We start from the raw sequence: 16,666 nt of genomic DNA on the forward strand, positions 1-16,666 counted from the left end.
TTCAGGCAGAGGAAATGCGACAACCCCCCGTGAGTGCCCCGCCCCGCCTCCCCGCACCCCCATCGCTCGCGGACCTGCGGGTCTCACTGCCCTGGACAGGGTTTGTCGCGCAAGGACGGGAATACACAAGGTCGGGGGCGGGACACGTGCCCGGGGGCCTCGTAGGCCCAGCTTTTTCTGGGGAACAGAGCCGCTGTTCCTCGCCCGCACCCCCATCCAAAGGCTTCCAGAGCCGGGCTGGCGTGGCCCAGGGGCTGAGCGTCCACCCAGGAACCAGGAGGTCAGGGTTCGATTCCCGGTCAGGGCACATGCCCGGGTTTCAAGCTCCATCCCCAGTAGGGGGCGTGCAGGAGGCAGCCGATCCATGATTCTCTCTCATCACTGATGTTTCTCTCCTTCTGCTTCCTCTCTCTCTCTCGAATCAATAACCCCCAGCCGGCGTGTCTCCCTGGATAAAGTGTTGGCCTGCAGACTGAAAGGCCGCAGGTTCGATTCTGGTCTAGGGCACAAACCTTGATTTCAGGCTCCATCCCCGGCCCCAACGGGGTGCACGCAGGAGGCAGCCAATCCGTGTGTCTCTCTCACATCGATGTCTCTCTCTGCCTCTCCCTCTTCCACTCTCTCTAAAAATCAGTGCAGAAAATGTCCTTAGGGTATTACAACCACAAAATCAATAGAAATAAAAGATTTTTTAAAAGGCTCCCAGGGACAGCGGGAGGACAGACGCTCTGGCCGGCGGGCCACTCGCGCTGCTCAGTGGAGGTCATTCTAGGGAAGCCATAGGCGGGAGGAGGCGGCTGCTGGCTGCTGTGGAAGCTGCCTGCCGGCCACGGTGTCGGGGGAGGCGCTGGGGTGGCTGCCGAGCTCACCTGCGTATCAGAAGCTGCCCTCCTGGAGCTGTTTGACTGGGAACCGTGGTTTTCAGGTCGTCTTTCTTTGGTCCATCTTCGCACGTCGGTTCGGAACGCGTGGGGCTAGGTGTGTGCTCAGTCACGCTGCCCTCGCCTCGTGGGTTTTGCTCTTCTCTCGAAACTCCCCCTTTTCACTGTTTCTTAAAAGGGCCCGTTTTCCGTCTCCTGGGCCCTCAGCTGCATCCCATTAATGTCGTAAAGGAGCGCGTTATGAATGATGACTCACCCGAAAGGCTTTTTTATCCACAATTAAGTCATGTTGATGAAGAATTAGCAAATCCCCCTTGTGTGCAAAACCCCGCGGCCCTGGCGGGGTCCCAGCCCCATAAATCACACGCTCCGGGGGGCCGGGGGCAGAGGCGCTGACTCTCTCGGGGTCGCTCCCCTGGCCGGTGTGGAGGCCCCGGTTACAGTGAAGTGTGTGCTCACAGTTCAGTCTATGCCAGGAACACCTTGTTCGTTCTGGTAGTGCTAAGGGAATCGGTGCTGCACATTTTGTCTTATTGAAACCCTTTCCCCTGGCCCCCGACAGTGCCGGACTCACAGGGGGTGTTCCGTGCTTTAGGAATGACTGTTTCATTAAGAGCATTGATGGTATATAAGGTTTCCCAGAGAAAGAGAACCAATAGGAGATAGAAAGATAGATAGATAGACAGATAAGTAGATAAGTAGATGATAGGTAGATAGATGATGGATAATAGATAGCTAGATGATAGATAGGTAGGTAGATAGATAGATAAGTAGATGATTGATAGATAGATAGATAGATAGATAACAGATAGATAGGTGACAGGAGATATATAAAATAGATGATAATTAGATAGATGATAGATAGAATATAGATAGATGATAGAATATAGATAGACTAGAGGCTTGTTGCACGAAAAGATTCATGCAATAGGCCTTCACTTCCCTTGGCTGCCGGCACCGGTTTTCCTCCAGCACCCGGGACTCAGGCCTTCGCTCTGGCCGGAGCTGCCTTCAAGCTTTCGCTGCCCTGGCTGGAGCCGCCTTCAGTCTTTGATCCACCACTTTGCGCCTACGTATGCAAATTAACCATCTTTGTTGGCGGTTAATTTGCATATCTCACTGGTAGCGAAGGTATGGTCAATTACCATGTTTGTCTATTATTAGATAGGATGATAGGTAGATGATAGATAATAGAGACATGATAGATATATGATAGATGGATAGATAAATAGAAGCTAGATAGATGATAGATAGCAGATAACAGATAGGTGGTAGAGGATAGATAATAGATGATAGATAGGTAGATAGATGGTAGATAATAGATGGATGATAGAGCCACCCCTGTTTGGGCACCACTCAGTACAGCCCTCCATCATCTGTGCTGCGCCCCCCCCAACCCCCACCACCTGGCTGCCCGCTCGCTCAGAGTCAGCGACCCAGTGCATTTGCAGTGCCCCCCAGGCACACACCTCGTGTTGTTTCCCTGAAACACTGAGCTTATTGCAAAGGATTGTGCCAAAGCGGTGGGTCAGGCGGGCCTTGGACCATCTGCTTCACTGAGGCCCCCCAACCGCTATGGGCAGCCAGGGAGCGGGGCCAGTCCCCCTGCACACGAGGGCCGTCTTCACCGGTGCCCGCCCTGTGCCCGCAAGACTGTCACCCACGGATAGGGTGCTCCATGCCCTCTTGGGACCAGCTCTAAGCTCTGACCTAGCCTGGTTTATTCCGAGGGAGCCCAGCAATCTGGTTTTGCTCCGGTAATATTTACACCTTGGTGCTCTGTCCGATCTTCCTGCCCGGCCGGCATGGCTCCGTGGTTGAGCGTCGACCTATGAGCCAGGAGGTCTGGGTTTGACTCCCAGTCAGGGCACATGCCCAGGTTGTGGGCTCCATCCCCAGTGTGGGGCATGCGGGAGGCAGCCGATCCATGATTCTCTCTCATCACTGATGTTTCTCTCTCTCTCCCCCCCTTCCTCTCTGAAATCAACACAAATATGTATATATTTTAAAAACACCAGACTTCCTGTCCTAAGGAGCAGTGGCAGGCCCTTGTCCTCGCCGTCAGGGATCCTCCGCAGGTGAATGGGAAGTGAAGGGGCCGGCCTGGGGGCTGTTCCAGCCGCCGCCGGGGCGCCTCCCTCTGGGGAGCTGTATGAGGCCCAGGCCTCCGCGTCAGCCGCTTTTGCAGAAGGGCCTGATGTGGTGATTGTTACAAAACACAGCTGATGGGGCCCAGCGCCAAGCGCTGACCCAACAGCATTCCCTCCCGCTCAGCCCTCAGCACACCAGGCTGGCGGCCCTGCGATTTCCCAGGATGTGCAAACCTCCCTGCTCTGCGCATCCCGGCCTGGCCTCAGAGACTTTCCACCCCCCCATCCCCTCACCCCCTTCCCTTCAGTCCTGGCCCCTTTCCTGTCTCCTACAGCTGGTTTATTCACTGTCCAAACACACTGGCAAGAGAGTCCCTCCCTTCGCCCGCTTTTCTCTCTCTCTGGCCTTGGTCTTTCCAGCTATTGGAATTTGCGCTTCTTGCCAGCTGACCTCCAGGCCTTGGGGGTCAGCCATGTCTTGGCTGCAGCCTCCTGGGCTCATGTTTCCCTGCCCTGATTTGTGTCCCTTTTGGTGGGAGTTTCCGCCAAAAGCCTGGTAGGAAGGTCACCTCTCATTCGGATGCCGGTGCCCCCTGCATCGCAGGGCCGGTGTTTGGGGAGGAGGGATGCAACGGCTCGGACGCTCTTGGGTGAAGTGCCAGCTCTGTCGGAGCCCAAGGAGGAAGGGCCGTGGAGCCAGGAAGGCGGCAGGTCACCGGGGTGGGGTCCCCCGGGAGCATCAGGAGGGGAAGCAGCCTGCTTGCTAAGGCCCCTGGAGGGCGGGGGTGACGCCATGCACCTGTCACGGCTTTTGTTCCCACAGGGAAACCCCGGATGTGCCCTTTCCACTCGCCAGCCACCTGGTGTCCACATGGATGGTTTTTATTTTTTAAATTTATTTTTATAGAGGTCAGAGAGGAAAGGAGAGGGCGAGAGAGAGAAACATCCATGATGAGAGAATCATGGATTGGCTGCCTCCTGCACGCTCCCTACTGGGGATCGAGCCCACAACCCAGGCATGTGCCCTGACCGGGAATCGAACCCTGACCTCCTGGTTCGCAGGTCGATGCTCAACCACTGAGCCACGCCGGCCGGGCCTGATGGCTACGTTTTAAGTGCAGGTGAAAGGCACAGTGAGTGGATCTTGCTAACCCATACTCACCACATTGCGTGTCCAGATGACCTTGCAGCCTCGGGATGCGTTTCCCTGAGGGCTCACTCACACTCGCAGTCCATGTGGGGCTGGGGCTGCCGAGATGGGAGGTGTGTGAGCAGAGGGGGTGCTGGGAGGCCTCGCCCGGCCCCTCCCACTCCTGGGAAGGAGGCAGACACGGAGCACCCGCTGGGTCTGGCTAACTCGGGGGGCCGGTCTCTCCCCTCCAGCCCCGGGCCCGGAGGCGCGCACTGCCTGGGCGCCAGCGTGGAGCACGCGGTCTGCGAGAACCCGCCCTGCCCCAAGGGCCTGCCCAGCTTCCGGGACCAGCAGTGCCAGACCCATGACCGGCTGAGCAGCAAGAAGAAGGGCCTGCTGACGGCGGTGGTGGTGGACGGTGAGGAACATGGCGCGTCCTTTCCCTCCGTCCCTTCCCCAGGAACCTCACGCCTCCCGGGGAAACCCAGAGGGCGCACCCACCCGCAGTCCTCCCCGAAGGGTGCCCCAGTCCTCCTGCCCAGTCAGCCTGGGAGGGACCCACGGCGTGAGCCTGGGGTTGGCCTTGGACGACATAGCTCTGTGCCATTTCCCAAGAGCAGCTGCAAGGCAGGCAGCAGCCCAGAGGCCTCCCGCACCGGCATTTGCAGCAAGCGGGTGTGGGGGTGGGGGTCGGGGGAGGGGTACCGGCAGCCTGCTGCCTGCTTCCGGGGCCCAGGGCCAACCGTGTGGAGAGGGAGGCTGTTGGGGGCCGGGACAGTGGGCGTCTGCTGCTCCCTTTCCAGTGTTGGCTCTGCCTTGCAATTTCCTGGGTCATTTTGGGTTGGTTTTTACTCTTTTTGTAAGTTTTTTATTTTTATTGATTTCAGAGAGGAAGGGAGCAGGAGAGAGAGAGAAAAACATCCATGATGAGAGAGAATCATGGGTCGGCTGCCTCCTGCACGCCCCCTCCTGGGGATTGAGCCTGCAACCCGGGCGTGGAATCGAACCCTGGACCCTTCAGTCCACAGGCCGACGCTCAACCCACTGAGCCAGACCAGCCAGGGCCAACCCCGTGGAGCCTTTGTACCTCGGCTTCCCCTGCAGTCAAGGGGGAGGGGAGCCCGCCTTCCCAGGAGGGTGTGGGCAGCTGCCCGCACAGACTCTCACCGCCCTCGGCCCGGCCGTGCCTGGGACGCAGGAGGCTCCCCGCAGCCCCGGGTGCACTGGATCCCTAGTCGGGAGGGAGGCCGGGCTCGCAAACCTCCAGCCAGGCCCACAGGTCGGCCAGGACTCCGAGGCCGGGGCCGGGCCTCTCCCCTCCCTGGGAGCAAGAGGAGGTCACGTCCAAGGGACTCGCCCCGCCCTCCGCTCCACTCCGCTATGTGCACGGGGTCTGTGTTTTCCTCTCCTTCGCCTCTTGCTTTGGTTTGCAGTTCTCCGGCCTCGTTTCTGCAAACGCAGAAATCCCACTGAAATGTCTGTTTTTCCACCCATTTCTCCAAGTCCCTGTTACACTCCCTCTTCACTTCTAACCGCTGCTGGAGGGCTGGCCTCCTCGGCTGCCTTCGCGTTGTCGCAGGGGCTGGGAGCCACCTCTGCCCACACCCCTCCGGGGGCCTCGCAGGGGCTCCTCGGGGAAGCTCATTGCCTTCGGACGGTCCCACCCACTCACTTTATGGTGTTTTTTCTCCCAAAGCAAGAAGTGATGAGCGCCTCCGCCTTTGACCTGAAAGGGGCCACCGTATTTATTGATTTTAATATATTTGTATTGATTTCAGAGAGGAAGGGAGAGAGAGAGAAACATCAATGATGGGAGAGAATCATGGATGGGCTGCCTCCTGCACGCCCCCTACTGGAGATGGAGCCCGCAACGCGGGCATGTGCCCTGACGGGGATTCGAACCGTGACCTCCTGGTCCCTAGGTCAACACTCAACCACTGAGCCATGCTGGCCGGGCGCTAAAAAGGCCACCGTCTTGGATGAGGAAGCGGGGTACAGTCAGCATTTCGCCTTGGACGGAGAGACCTGGAGCCCAGGGCTTTGCGGGGGCCACCTCCCTGTGGGGGGGACTCTCAATGGCCGACCCAGAGCAGGGAGGGAGGGCAGAGTGTCAGCGTCCCTCTCCAAAGCCGCTTTCCGCAGGGCCCGGCCCCGGCTCGGCTCCTCGGAGCCCGTCCCGACCGCCCTATTCATAGCTCTGCTATCGCGGCGGAATTCTTTGGCCGGTGACGCACAGTTCAGGGAGGGAGAAGCTATATATTTTTTCTATTTTCTCTTCTTGAGCAAAGGAAAAAGAAAAAGGAAAACAAGGAAATTCTTGCAGAGGTAGATTTTCCAAGGGAGGACTCGGGACCACAAGCCCTTCCCGCCTCCCGCAGGAGACAAAGACGCTCCTTAGAAATGGCTTCTCCGTGGAAAAGCCTTCAGACAGAACCGTGGACGTGGCCCGGGGCCCAGCCCACCTCGTCTCTGCCTTCCCCGCGGAATCTCATCGCAGCGCAGACCTTGCAGAGTTCAGGCCGCCCGGCCGGGCCAGCAGGCCATGCGCCCGCCGAGGCGTCGGAGGACTTGGCCAAGGCTGGAGGCACATTCCAGCTCCGTCTCCCCGGCACGGCGGAACCCCTCCGGGCCGGAGCCCCCCCAGGGGACCGGGCGGGTGTGATGGTGTGGGCTCTGTCACTCCAGCTCAGTGAAGCCAGCTGGAGCTGCTTATTAACAAAACAGAGGGAAGTTGCCTGCCCGGCCGGTGTTGCTCAGTGGTTGAGCAGCGACCTATGAACCAGGAGGTCACGGTTCGATTCCCAGTCATGGCATCTGCCCGAGTTGCGGGCTCGATCCCCAGGAGGGGGCGTGCACTGCCCGGGCTGCGGGCTCGATCCCCAGGAGGGGGCGTGCAGGAGGCAGCCGGTCCATGATTCTCTCTTATCATTGATGTTTCTCTCTCTCTCCCTCTCCCTTCCTCTCTCTGGAATTAATAAAAATTAAAAAAAAATTTTTTTAATTCACTGTTTTCAAACTGCTTTAGCCAAAGGACTCTTCCTTATACCTTTAGGACACTCCCCTCTAGCCTCCTAAGACAAGCCTTCCCACCGAGGGCGTGGATCAGGGTGCCACGGGACACCAGCCACGGAAAGCAGCTGAGCACAGTGGCCGTTCAGTGACCGTCACTCATTCACGAAAGCCTGGGCACTGGTGCAAGCGTGTCTGCTGAGGCAGGAACCCTCCAGCTCAGTGTCCAGTCCTCTGTGGCCCCGTCAGCCCCACCCTCGCTCCCAGGCCCCCGGGAGGCCCCCTAGGAAGACTCTGGTGGAGAGAGCACGCAGGCATCCATGTTCCTCTCGCGGTCTCTTTGCAAAGCAATCCCCCGCGCCCTGCATGGCCCTCCTCACGCCGACGTTCACCCCTTCCCTCCCCAGATAAGCCGTGTGAGCTGTACTGCTCGCCCCTGGGGAAGGAGTCCCCGCTGCTGGTGGCCGACAGGGTCCTGGACGGCACGCCCTGTGGGCCCTACGAGACCGACCTCTGCGTGCACGGCAGGTGCCAGGTGACGTGTGCTCTGTGTGTCCTCGGCGGGGCGGCTCGCCCTCCTCAGAGGGGCTCGGTGTGGGCGGGAGCCCAGGGAGACCTGGGGGAGTGGGTTTTTTTTTTTTAATATATTTTTATTGCCCTGACCAGTGTGGCGCAGTGGATAGAACGTCAGGCTGCAGACCGAAGGGTCCCAGGTTCGATTCCAGTCAAGGGCACGTACCTCGGTTGCAGGTTCCTCCCCAGCCCTGGCCCTGGTCAAGGAGTGTGCAGCAGGCAACCAATCAATGTGTCCCTCTCACATCAATATTTCTCTCTGTCTTACTCTCTCTTCCACTCTCTCTAAAATCACTGGGAAAATATCCTCTGGTGAGGATTAAAAATATATATTTTCTTGATTTTAGAGAGAGTGGAAGAGAGAGGGAGAGAGACAGAAAGATTAATGAGAGAGAAACATCGATTGATGGATCGGCCGCCTCCTGCATGCCCCACACTGGGGATGGAGCCCGCCACCCAGGTGTGTGCCCTGACCAGGAATCCAACCGTGACCTCCTGGTTCATGGGTCGACCGCTCTGCTCAACCACCGAGCCACACCGCCCGGGCAGAGGAATGGGTTTTCTTAAGAAGGTGCCAGGGTGCTGCCTCCCACCTGCAGGCTGGTACCCGCCCTGCAGGATCACCTGGCTACCACCTAGGAGTTGAGGTGGCTGAAAGAGTAGGGGTCTCATAGTGTTTAAATGTTCAAAACTGTTTGAATAACCTGAAACGTGATGACAAAGGGAAGAGCAGGTGCGATGCCGAGGCGAGGGTGGGCGGCGTAGGTGAGCGTATGTTTTTGGACAAGCTCTGCTCTGGTTTGAGACAAAAGATACAGAACGAAGCTGGTGCCTTTGCAAGTGGCACCCCAGGGGTACCAATGCCTGGCTTTTGGGGACTTGCCCCACCCACTGGGATATAGTCCCCAAACCCATCCTGATGTTGCATGTCTGTGACTCACTGGAACAGTGATAAATGCCACGGAAGGAGACAAAGAAAGAGAAAGGAGGGAGGGCCCGGCCCGCGGGGCTCAGCGCGTGAGCACGGCACTCACCCGAGTGGAAGCCCCCCACGCGACACCCCCGCCCTCACGTCTAGCTCCCCGGGTTGGTCTTCCCGCGTGCCTCCTTCTCAAATGCGAGCGGTCAACCAGCGATGACCTGCTGTTTGAAGAAAAGCAGCAGCCGGCCCGAGAAAGACCAAGAAAAACACACAGGAAAACGCACCCTGGCAGGAGAAGGGGAGATAATTATAGACTCCTGCAGGATTCTAGAATTCTGCTGCCAAGCCGGCAACCAAGCATGGGAGCAAAATAAAGGAACGTTGAGATACGGGAGAACTCAGAAATGTTCTTTTCCAGGCGCCCGTTCTCGGAGAGATGGCGCGGCCTTTAACCAAACAAGGGGAAAGTCGAGAAGGGGAAGACGAGCCCAGCCAGCCGGGCTCAGTGGCTGAGCGTCAACCTATGAACCAGGAGGTCACGGTTCGATTCCTGGTCAGGGCACAGGTCCAGATTGCAGGCTCGATCCCTTGTAGGGGGCGTGCAGGAGGCAACTGATCCATATTCTCTCTCATCGTTGATGTTTCTCTCTCTCTCTCTCTTTCTCTCTCTCTCTCTCTCCCTCTCTTTTCCTCTCTGAAATCAATAAAAATATACATTAAAAAAGTAGGCGAGGGCTGTGAATTGTTAGAACTAACCGGGAGCCCAGAAAATGCCGGCCGAGGGCTGGTGCTGCCGGCCTGAAAGTCTTCAGTCCAAATGAAAATGAGGAGTCGGTGGCGTCCCTCTGATGGGAGAGAGAACGCGGCTGTCATTGCAAGACGGCCGTTACGTTACAGAAAGCACGTGCTCTCCCTCCCAGCCAGAAAAATGAAACCCACTGAGCCCCCGCCGGCTGGGCTGGGAGCACTGCTGCCTTCCTGGGCCTCCTTCTCTCTGTCAGACACGAAAGATTATGTTCGGCCGTGAGGTGGGTGTCCTGCCGAACATAACGCAAGCTGGATCCCATTCATTCTTTGATCTTCTGGTCTTAAACTAAATTAGCCTATTTGCTCGGGCCTCTGAAAGTATGGGGGTCCCAGCATCACGTGGCAGACCTTTGTGAGACGGGAGCCCAGGCTAACCCAGCTCTCTGGTCTTCTAGAAGATCGGCTGCGACGGCATCATCGGGTCAGCGGCCAAAGAGGACCGGTGCGGGGTGTGCAGCGGGGACGGCAAGACCTGCCGCGTGGTCAAGGGCGACTTCAGCCACTCCCGGGGGACAGGTGAGCGCGGGGTGCAAGCCTGTGCGTTAGGGACGTCTTACTTCCCTGACCCCCAAGCCAGCGATCGCGTGCACTCCCTGCGTTTCGTATGGAAGGGCTGGTGGGTCATCGAGAGGGTGACTGGGACTCAGTGTCACAGCTTCTGCAAGGCAGAGAAAGGCGTCTTATCCACAGTGACGCAGGCGTCCATCTGTCAGGCAGGCGGCTTGTGTGCGAATCCGTGCTGCCCCCCGGCTCCTGAGGGGACTGAGCGAGGCCGGGGGGCTCCGTCCAGTCTCGTAGCCACCGGCCACTGAGCCGCTTCAGATGTTTTTGTTGTTGTGAATCCTCGGGACCCAAGGGTATTTTTTCCATTGATTTTTTTCCCCAAAAATATGTTTTTATTGATTTCAGAGAGAGGAAAGGAGAGGGAGAGGGAGAGAAACATCAGTGGGACAGAGAATCCTGGATCGGCTGCCTCCTGCACGCCCCCTACTGGGGATCGAGCCCGCAGCCCGGGCCTGTGCGCTGACCAGGAATTGAACCATGACCTCCTGGTTCATAGGTCGATGCTCCACCACCGAGCCACGGTCGCCCGTGAGCCTTTCATCCAGTGCACATTGATTCAGCATGACGACAATGTTAGAGGCAGGAGGTGTGCAGAAGGAAAATGCAGCTGTCGCCGAGTCCAAGGAGGGGACCCCCAGCCAACAGCCTGAGTGCATGTATGAGGGGGAGGCAGCTCAGCGGGGGTGCTGCAGGGCGCCTCCCTCAGGGCTGCGGGCAGATGAGGGCACCCCTACGCCCTAAAGAACAAGGAGAGGTGGTCCAGGCAGCGTGCCTCAGTGGTTGAGCGTCGACCTATGAACCAGGAGGTCACGGTTCAATTTCCAGTCAGGGCACATGCCCAGGTTGCAGGCTTGATCCCCACTAGGGGGCGTGCAGGAGGCAGCCGATCCATGATTCTCTCTCATTGTTGATGCTTCTGTCTCTCTCTCCCTCTCCTTTCCTCTCTGAAATCAATAAAAAAAAAATTTTTTTTTAATAAAAGGCCAATTAGAGATTAGCTGTCCGTGGGGGTGGGGCAGGGCATTTCAGGTTGAAGGAGGAACCCAACTTCGAAATAGTATGATTCCCCCAGGTCATGTGACATCTCCGTGGCGCCAAGTGTGGCTGACGGGCCGGCCGATTCTGTCAGCTCAGATAGGGAGGCACCTTTCATCTCTGCCCAGCGCCCAGGAGGAATGTCTTATCACCCTCGAGGGTGACTATCACAGAGAAATACCATCCCGGAGATGAAAAGCGATCGGACGCAGGCTTTCTGCCCGGTTCTGAGAAATCCTGACCCTTGTCTGACCTCCTCTGGGTCCACTTACCTTCAATACTGAAGCTGGGAATTCTGAGCAGCCCCCACGGGGACAGCGTCCATGTCCTCCGGGATGCCTTCCTCCCGTGTCCTGTGGGGCTGCGTGGAGGTAGTATGACCCTCTGGCCTGTCGCCTCCCAGCCTTGAACTGATCCAGGCCCCGGGCAACTCATCTGTGAAGGAATCGCCTCGAATTGGCCATCACACTGCTTTCCTCCGGGGTGGGCTCAGCCTTCAGTGGAGTTAACACAGCGAAGTGGTTTGAATGGGGTGTTTTGAAAGCTCTTAGTACGAGGCTTTCACTTCATTCAGTAAATCGCCATTTTAATGTTATGGCCTTTAGTCCACGTGGGCCTTAGCGCCCGCAACTGGTGTCCACGGGAACCCCCCACGGTGACCTGTGAGCTCTGCACCCCTTTGCGTTTTGTTCTGAAAGAGAAACCTTCTTAAACAGTCTATTCTGTTTTTAAAAATATAACAAAGACCTTGTGTGAACTAATTGCATCTTCAGTGACGCGAATCCAAATCAGGTCGCATTCTGAGTCCCGGGGGTTAGGACTTTAACCAATGAATTGGGAGGTGGGGGGCGGGATACGGTTCAACCCATCCCTCGTGCAAATAAGTCAGTGCTGCTCTCTGGAATTCGGCAGCCCAGGGGCTGTGGCCATAGAAGAACGCTCTGTGATTGACACTTGCCATAGCTGTACCTCCCACCAGCTCTGAAATCTCTATGGGGGACGGGGGAGAGGGGACTTCAGTGGGAGATGGAGCAGGAGTGGTTCACCCATGTTATCCGTCACCACAGGCTATATCGAAGCTGCTGTCATTCCTGCCGGAGCTCGGAGGATCCGCGTGGTGGAGGACAAACCCGCCCACAGTTTCCTAGGTAACGCCAAAACAATGACCTGACTCGCGATGTCTGTTCTGAGGATGGAGGCGGAGGACGGGGCGGGCCCGTCATCGGGTCAGCAGCATTCTCCCAGGACATCGGTGTCAAACTCATACCTTAGGTGTCGTGATAGGAGGACTCATGGTTCAGGCTGCCGGGACTTCCCAGCGCCATCGCTCAGCAGACGCCAGCCCCGGTAGCGAGCAACATTGGGGCCATTATCTCTGCTCTTCCCTGGAAATGTGAAAAGGGCAGCAGGGTGTCAGGGTCCATGAGATCGCTCAGCTTCTAATTCCCACATGGAATGGACTTTCAAAAATACATACTTTTATTGATGTCAGAGAGGAAGGGAGAGGGAGAGGGAGAGAGAGACATCAGTGATGACAGAGAATCATGGATCTGCTGCCTCCTGCACACCCCACACGGGATTGAGCCTGCACCCTGGGTATGTGCCCAGACCGGGAATCAAACCGTGACCTCCTGGTTCATAGGACGATGCTCAACCACTGAGCCACACCAGCCGGGCCTGCCTTGGTCCCCTCACCTCTCCTGCCAATCAGACAGCGGGATTGAGCCTGCACCCTGGGTATGTGCCCAGACCGGGAATCAAACCGTGACCTCCTGGTTCATAGGTCGATGCTCAACCACTGAGCCACACCAGCCGGGCCTGCCTTGGTCCCCTCATCTCCTCTGCCAATCAGAACCCCAGGATTCCAGGGCCTGGGGTATGCACGAGGGCAAGCCCGGAGGTGGTCCACGCTCATGACGTTTCTAAAGTTTAGTGCAACCCAGCCATGTTGGCACCGGGGCTGGGCGCTCTGGAAGTCAAGCCGGTGGAGCCCTGAGCTCCCCTCGCATTTGCTGGGAGCGATTCCCGAGGAATTCCGCCCCACCTACCTCCAGCCCACGCCGCCTGGCTCGTGGCTCGAAACCACCTGGAACAGGAAATGCCTCTGCAGTTCGCATCCACGGCCCAGAACAGCCCTGGCGGGCCTCCGGGTGGAAATAAAAGGCGCTGACGCGGCGCCAGGATTAGAAGTGGGTTGACTGCGGGTCAAGTCTTCCCAGTGCAACCCAGGGCGGGAGAGATGCGAGGAGCCCGCTCCTGCACAGCCCCAAGGGTGGGGGTGGTGTGGCCTGGGGACAGGGTCAGACCCCCACATGGGCCTGCAGCCAGCGCTAACCAGGAGCCTGCCCTCCCGGCCAGGGATGCCCGTCCACACTGCCCAGCAGGGCTCACGATCTTTCCCTCCATGCCCGGTGTCCACGGACAACATGTAAATATCTGCACGGAGAAAGGAGGGCCTGGTTTGGAAACAGACATGCATCACGTGACCTCAGGTTCTCGGCCCTGGAGGAGGTTTTGTCTGCCCTGCCAGGGCGGTGCGGAGAGCAGGGACCCACCCTCCCTTCTGTGGGAAGTTCCTCTCATCGTTAAGAGGCTCCTAATGGCTCCTCAGCAAAATACACAAAGGCCCTGCTGTGTTTCAGCGATTTAAAACGTCGGACCTGCCCTGGCTGGTTTGCTCAGTGGATAGAGCGTAGGCCTGGGGACTGAAGGGTCCCAGATTCGATTCCGGTCAGGGCACATGCCCGGGTTACAGACTCAATCCCCAGTAAGGGGCGTGCAGGAGGCAGCCAATCCATGATTCTCATCATTGATGTTTCAGTCTCTCCCTCTTCCTTCCTCTCTGAAATCAATAAAAACATATTTAAAAAATAAATACAAATAAAACATCTGACCTCTGACCCCGGCAGAGCCTGAAAATGAAATTGTTCTTCCCAGCTAATCAGAGCCCAGACATCCATCACAGACAGAACCAGGTCCCTCCAGAATTCCCTGTGTTCTTTTTTTTCCTTTTAATGTTTTTATTGATTTTTTTCATTTTGGGGATTTTTGGGGGATCTATACCCAGGAGAGGGAAGGTTGGTTCATTGGGTTGCTCTGTACAGATGTTCTGCATGGCCTCTGCTCCATGCTGTCCCGTTCTCTTGCCAGCCCTCAAAGACTCCAGTCGGAGGTCCATCAACAGCGACTGGAAGATCGAGCTCCCCGGAGAGTTCCAGATCGCCGGCACCACGGTCCGCTACGTCCGCAGGGGCCTGTGGGAGAAAATTTCTGCCAAGGGACCGACCAAAATTCCCCTGCACTTGATGGTGAGGCTCGGAGAGGACCCCCGTCTACTTCTTCCTGGGGGTGTGGGAGGCGGGCAGGTGCACCGGTTCCTGGTGGCTTATCTGGCCACCTGCAGCTCAAGGCTCGCTCTTGATCTTCTCTTTTTAAATATATTTTTATTGATTTCAGAAAGGAAGGGAGACAGAGAAAGAGAGAGAGAGAGAGAGAGAAACATCAGTGAGGAGAGAGAATCAGGGATTAGCTACCTCCTGCACACCCTCTTTTGGGGATCAAGCCCACAACCCGGGCCTGTGCCCTGACCGGGAATCAAACCGTGGCCTCCTGGTTCATAGGTCGACGCTCAACCACTGAGCCACACCGGCCGGCCTCCATCTTTTCTTATCTCATCCCTTTGGGCATGCTTCGGATTTCCCCCCTCTCAGAACGTCGCCCCGGCTCCTCGCTGGCAGGGCTCCCACCTCTTCTTAAAGGGAACTGCCTCCAGGAAGGAGCCGTGCAGCCCTGGGGCCGCCAGGGAGACTTGGCCCGTTCAGCAGCCGGCCCGCGCGAAGTCTGTGTTTTCACATCAGACGGCCCCGGCCCGCCCCTCGGTGTGTGTGTCCACACTGGAAATTACCTTTTGGAAAGGAGCTGTTGACTCCGCTTCCTTCCAAACCAACAGTGCTCAGATTTTCCAAGCTCGCCTTGCAACAGGCATCCGGGAACTGGGGGTGGGGGAGGCCCAGGTTCTACGGGAATGTAGACTCCCCGGGTGGTCTCAGACACCTGTGGGGTCCTGTCTTCCCTGTCCGGGAGGACTCCACCCAACCCAGGGACCACCTGCTGATGCATCCTTTTTACTTTGGTTAATCCTCACCTGCGGATTTTTTCCATTGATTTTTTTAGGGAGAGTAGAGGGAGGCCTGGGGGGAGAGAGAAACATCGATGTGAGAGAGACACTTTGATTGGTTCCTTCCCACACATGCCCCAACCAGGGCTGGGCATGGAGCCTGCAACTGAGATCCATGCCCTTGACCGGAACCAAACCCGCAACCCTTCAGTCTGTGCCTGACGCTCTGCCCACTGAGCCAAACCGGCTAGGCTGATGCATCCTTTTTAAGAATATCAAAGCACTGCAGGGACAGCTCTGCCTGTGAGCCCTGAATGCAACAAAAATGTATAAAGTAAAATAAAACAAAATAAACGCAGCCCTGGCCGGTTTGGTCAGTGGTTAGAGCATCCACCTGCAGGCAAATGGTCGCGGGTTCGATTCCTGGTCAAGGGCACATACCTGAATTCCAAACCCGCAACCCTTCAGTCTGTGCCTGACGCTCTGCCCACTGAGCCAAACCAGCTAGGCTCATGCATCCTTTTTAGGAATATCAAAGCACTGCAGGGACGGCTCTGCCTGTGAGCCCTGAATGCAACCAAAATGTATAAAATAAAATAAAACAAAATAAACGCAGCCCTGGCTGGTTTGGTCAGTGGTTAGAGCATCCACCTGCAGGCAAATGGTCGCGGGTTCGATTCCTGGTCAAGGGCACATACCTGAATTGCAGGTTTCCTAGCCCTGGTAGGGGCATGTGCAGGAGGCAACCAATCGATGTGTCTCTCTCAGGTCGATGTTTCTCTCTCTCTTTCTCTACCTCTCCCTTCCACTCTCTCTAGAAATCAATGGGAAAAATATTCTCGGGTGAGCATTAAAAGTAATGATGATCATAATTAAATAAAAGCGGTTACGCAGAGGGCCTGCAAGAGGAAGCCAAGGACACCCTCAGGTCACCCGGCCGCCCTTGCATTTGCTCCCTGTAGCAGGCGCCAGGATGGGTTTATTTCCCGTCTCTTCTCAAAGCTTTCATGGCCCGAGCGCATCGCCAGCCCGTTCAGGCCGAGGCACAGCCGGGATCCATTCCGACCACGAGAAACAAAACGAGAGAGAGAGAGAGAGAGAGAGAGAGAGAGAGAGAAAGAGAGAGGGAGAGGGAGGGAGAGAAAGGAAGCAAAGCTGTGATTCTGTCCTTCTTCCCGAAGAGAAAGAGAGCCGCAGCCGCCACAGCCCCGGGCCCAGCCCTCGTTAATGTGAATCGCTTCTCTCTCGCGAACCATGACGGTTACTTCCAGTTTGCAAATCTAGAAACAAGAGGGGCCCCTCTGGCTGTCCATAGAAGCCACTGTCCCCCAAACCAGGATGCACGCACTGGGGAGCCACGGGGACCTGCCCACAAAGTATACGTGGCTGCGAAATTGCACGAAATTGGTTTCAGATGGATCCCCCATTCACCAGCCTTATATTCCCAGACTGAGATAATAAAGATCTCTTTTAAAGAGGTTTTTTTTTCTTTTTACTTTCTTTTCCACCCTAGGCAGGTTTCCAAATGCGTTCCTT

At 56.8% G+C, this 16,666-nt stretch overlaps 1 protein-coding gene across 1 annotated transcript in view; it reads left to right on the plus strand.

Annotated features, from left to right (window-relative positions):
• The window catches only part of ADAMTS17 (ADAM metallopeptidase with thrombospondin type 1 motif 17), an 86,058-nt gene that overhangs the window by 50,822 nt on the left and 18,570 nt on the right, over positions 1-16,666 (plus strand). Inside the window, exons 12-17 of the mRNA XM_006771776.2 lie at positions 1-29; positions 4,355-4,521; positions 7,520-7,647; positions 9,810-9,930; positions 12,081-12,161; positions 14,164-14,321. The exon at positions 1-29 is cut by the window's left edge and continues 4 nt beyond it. Coding sequence (XP_006771839.2) covers positions 1-29; positions 4,355-4,521; positions 7,520-7,647; positions 9,810-9,930; positions 12,081-12,161; positions 14,164-14,321 — 684 coding nt within the window. The remainder of the gene's footprint in view (positions 30-4,354; positions 4,522-7,519; positions 7,648-9,809; positions 9,931-12,080; positions 12,162-14,163; positions 14,322-16,666) is intronic.

The sequence above is a fragment of the Myotis davidii genome, unplaced genomic scaffold (assembly GCF_000327345.1).
Source record: "Myotis davidii unplaced genomic scaffold, ASM32734v1 scaffold164, whole genome shotgun sequence".
Lineage (NCBI taxonomy): Eukaryota > Metazoa > Chordata > Mammalia > Chiroptera > Vespertilionidae > Myotis > Myotis davidii.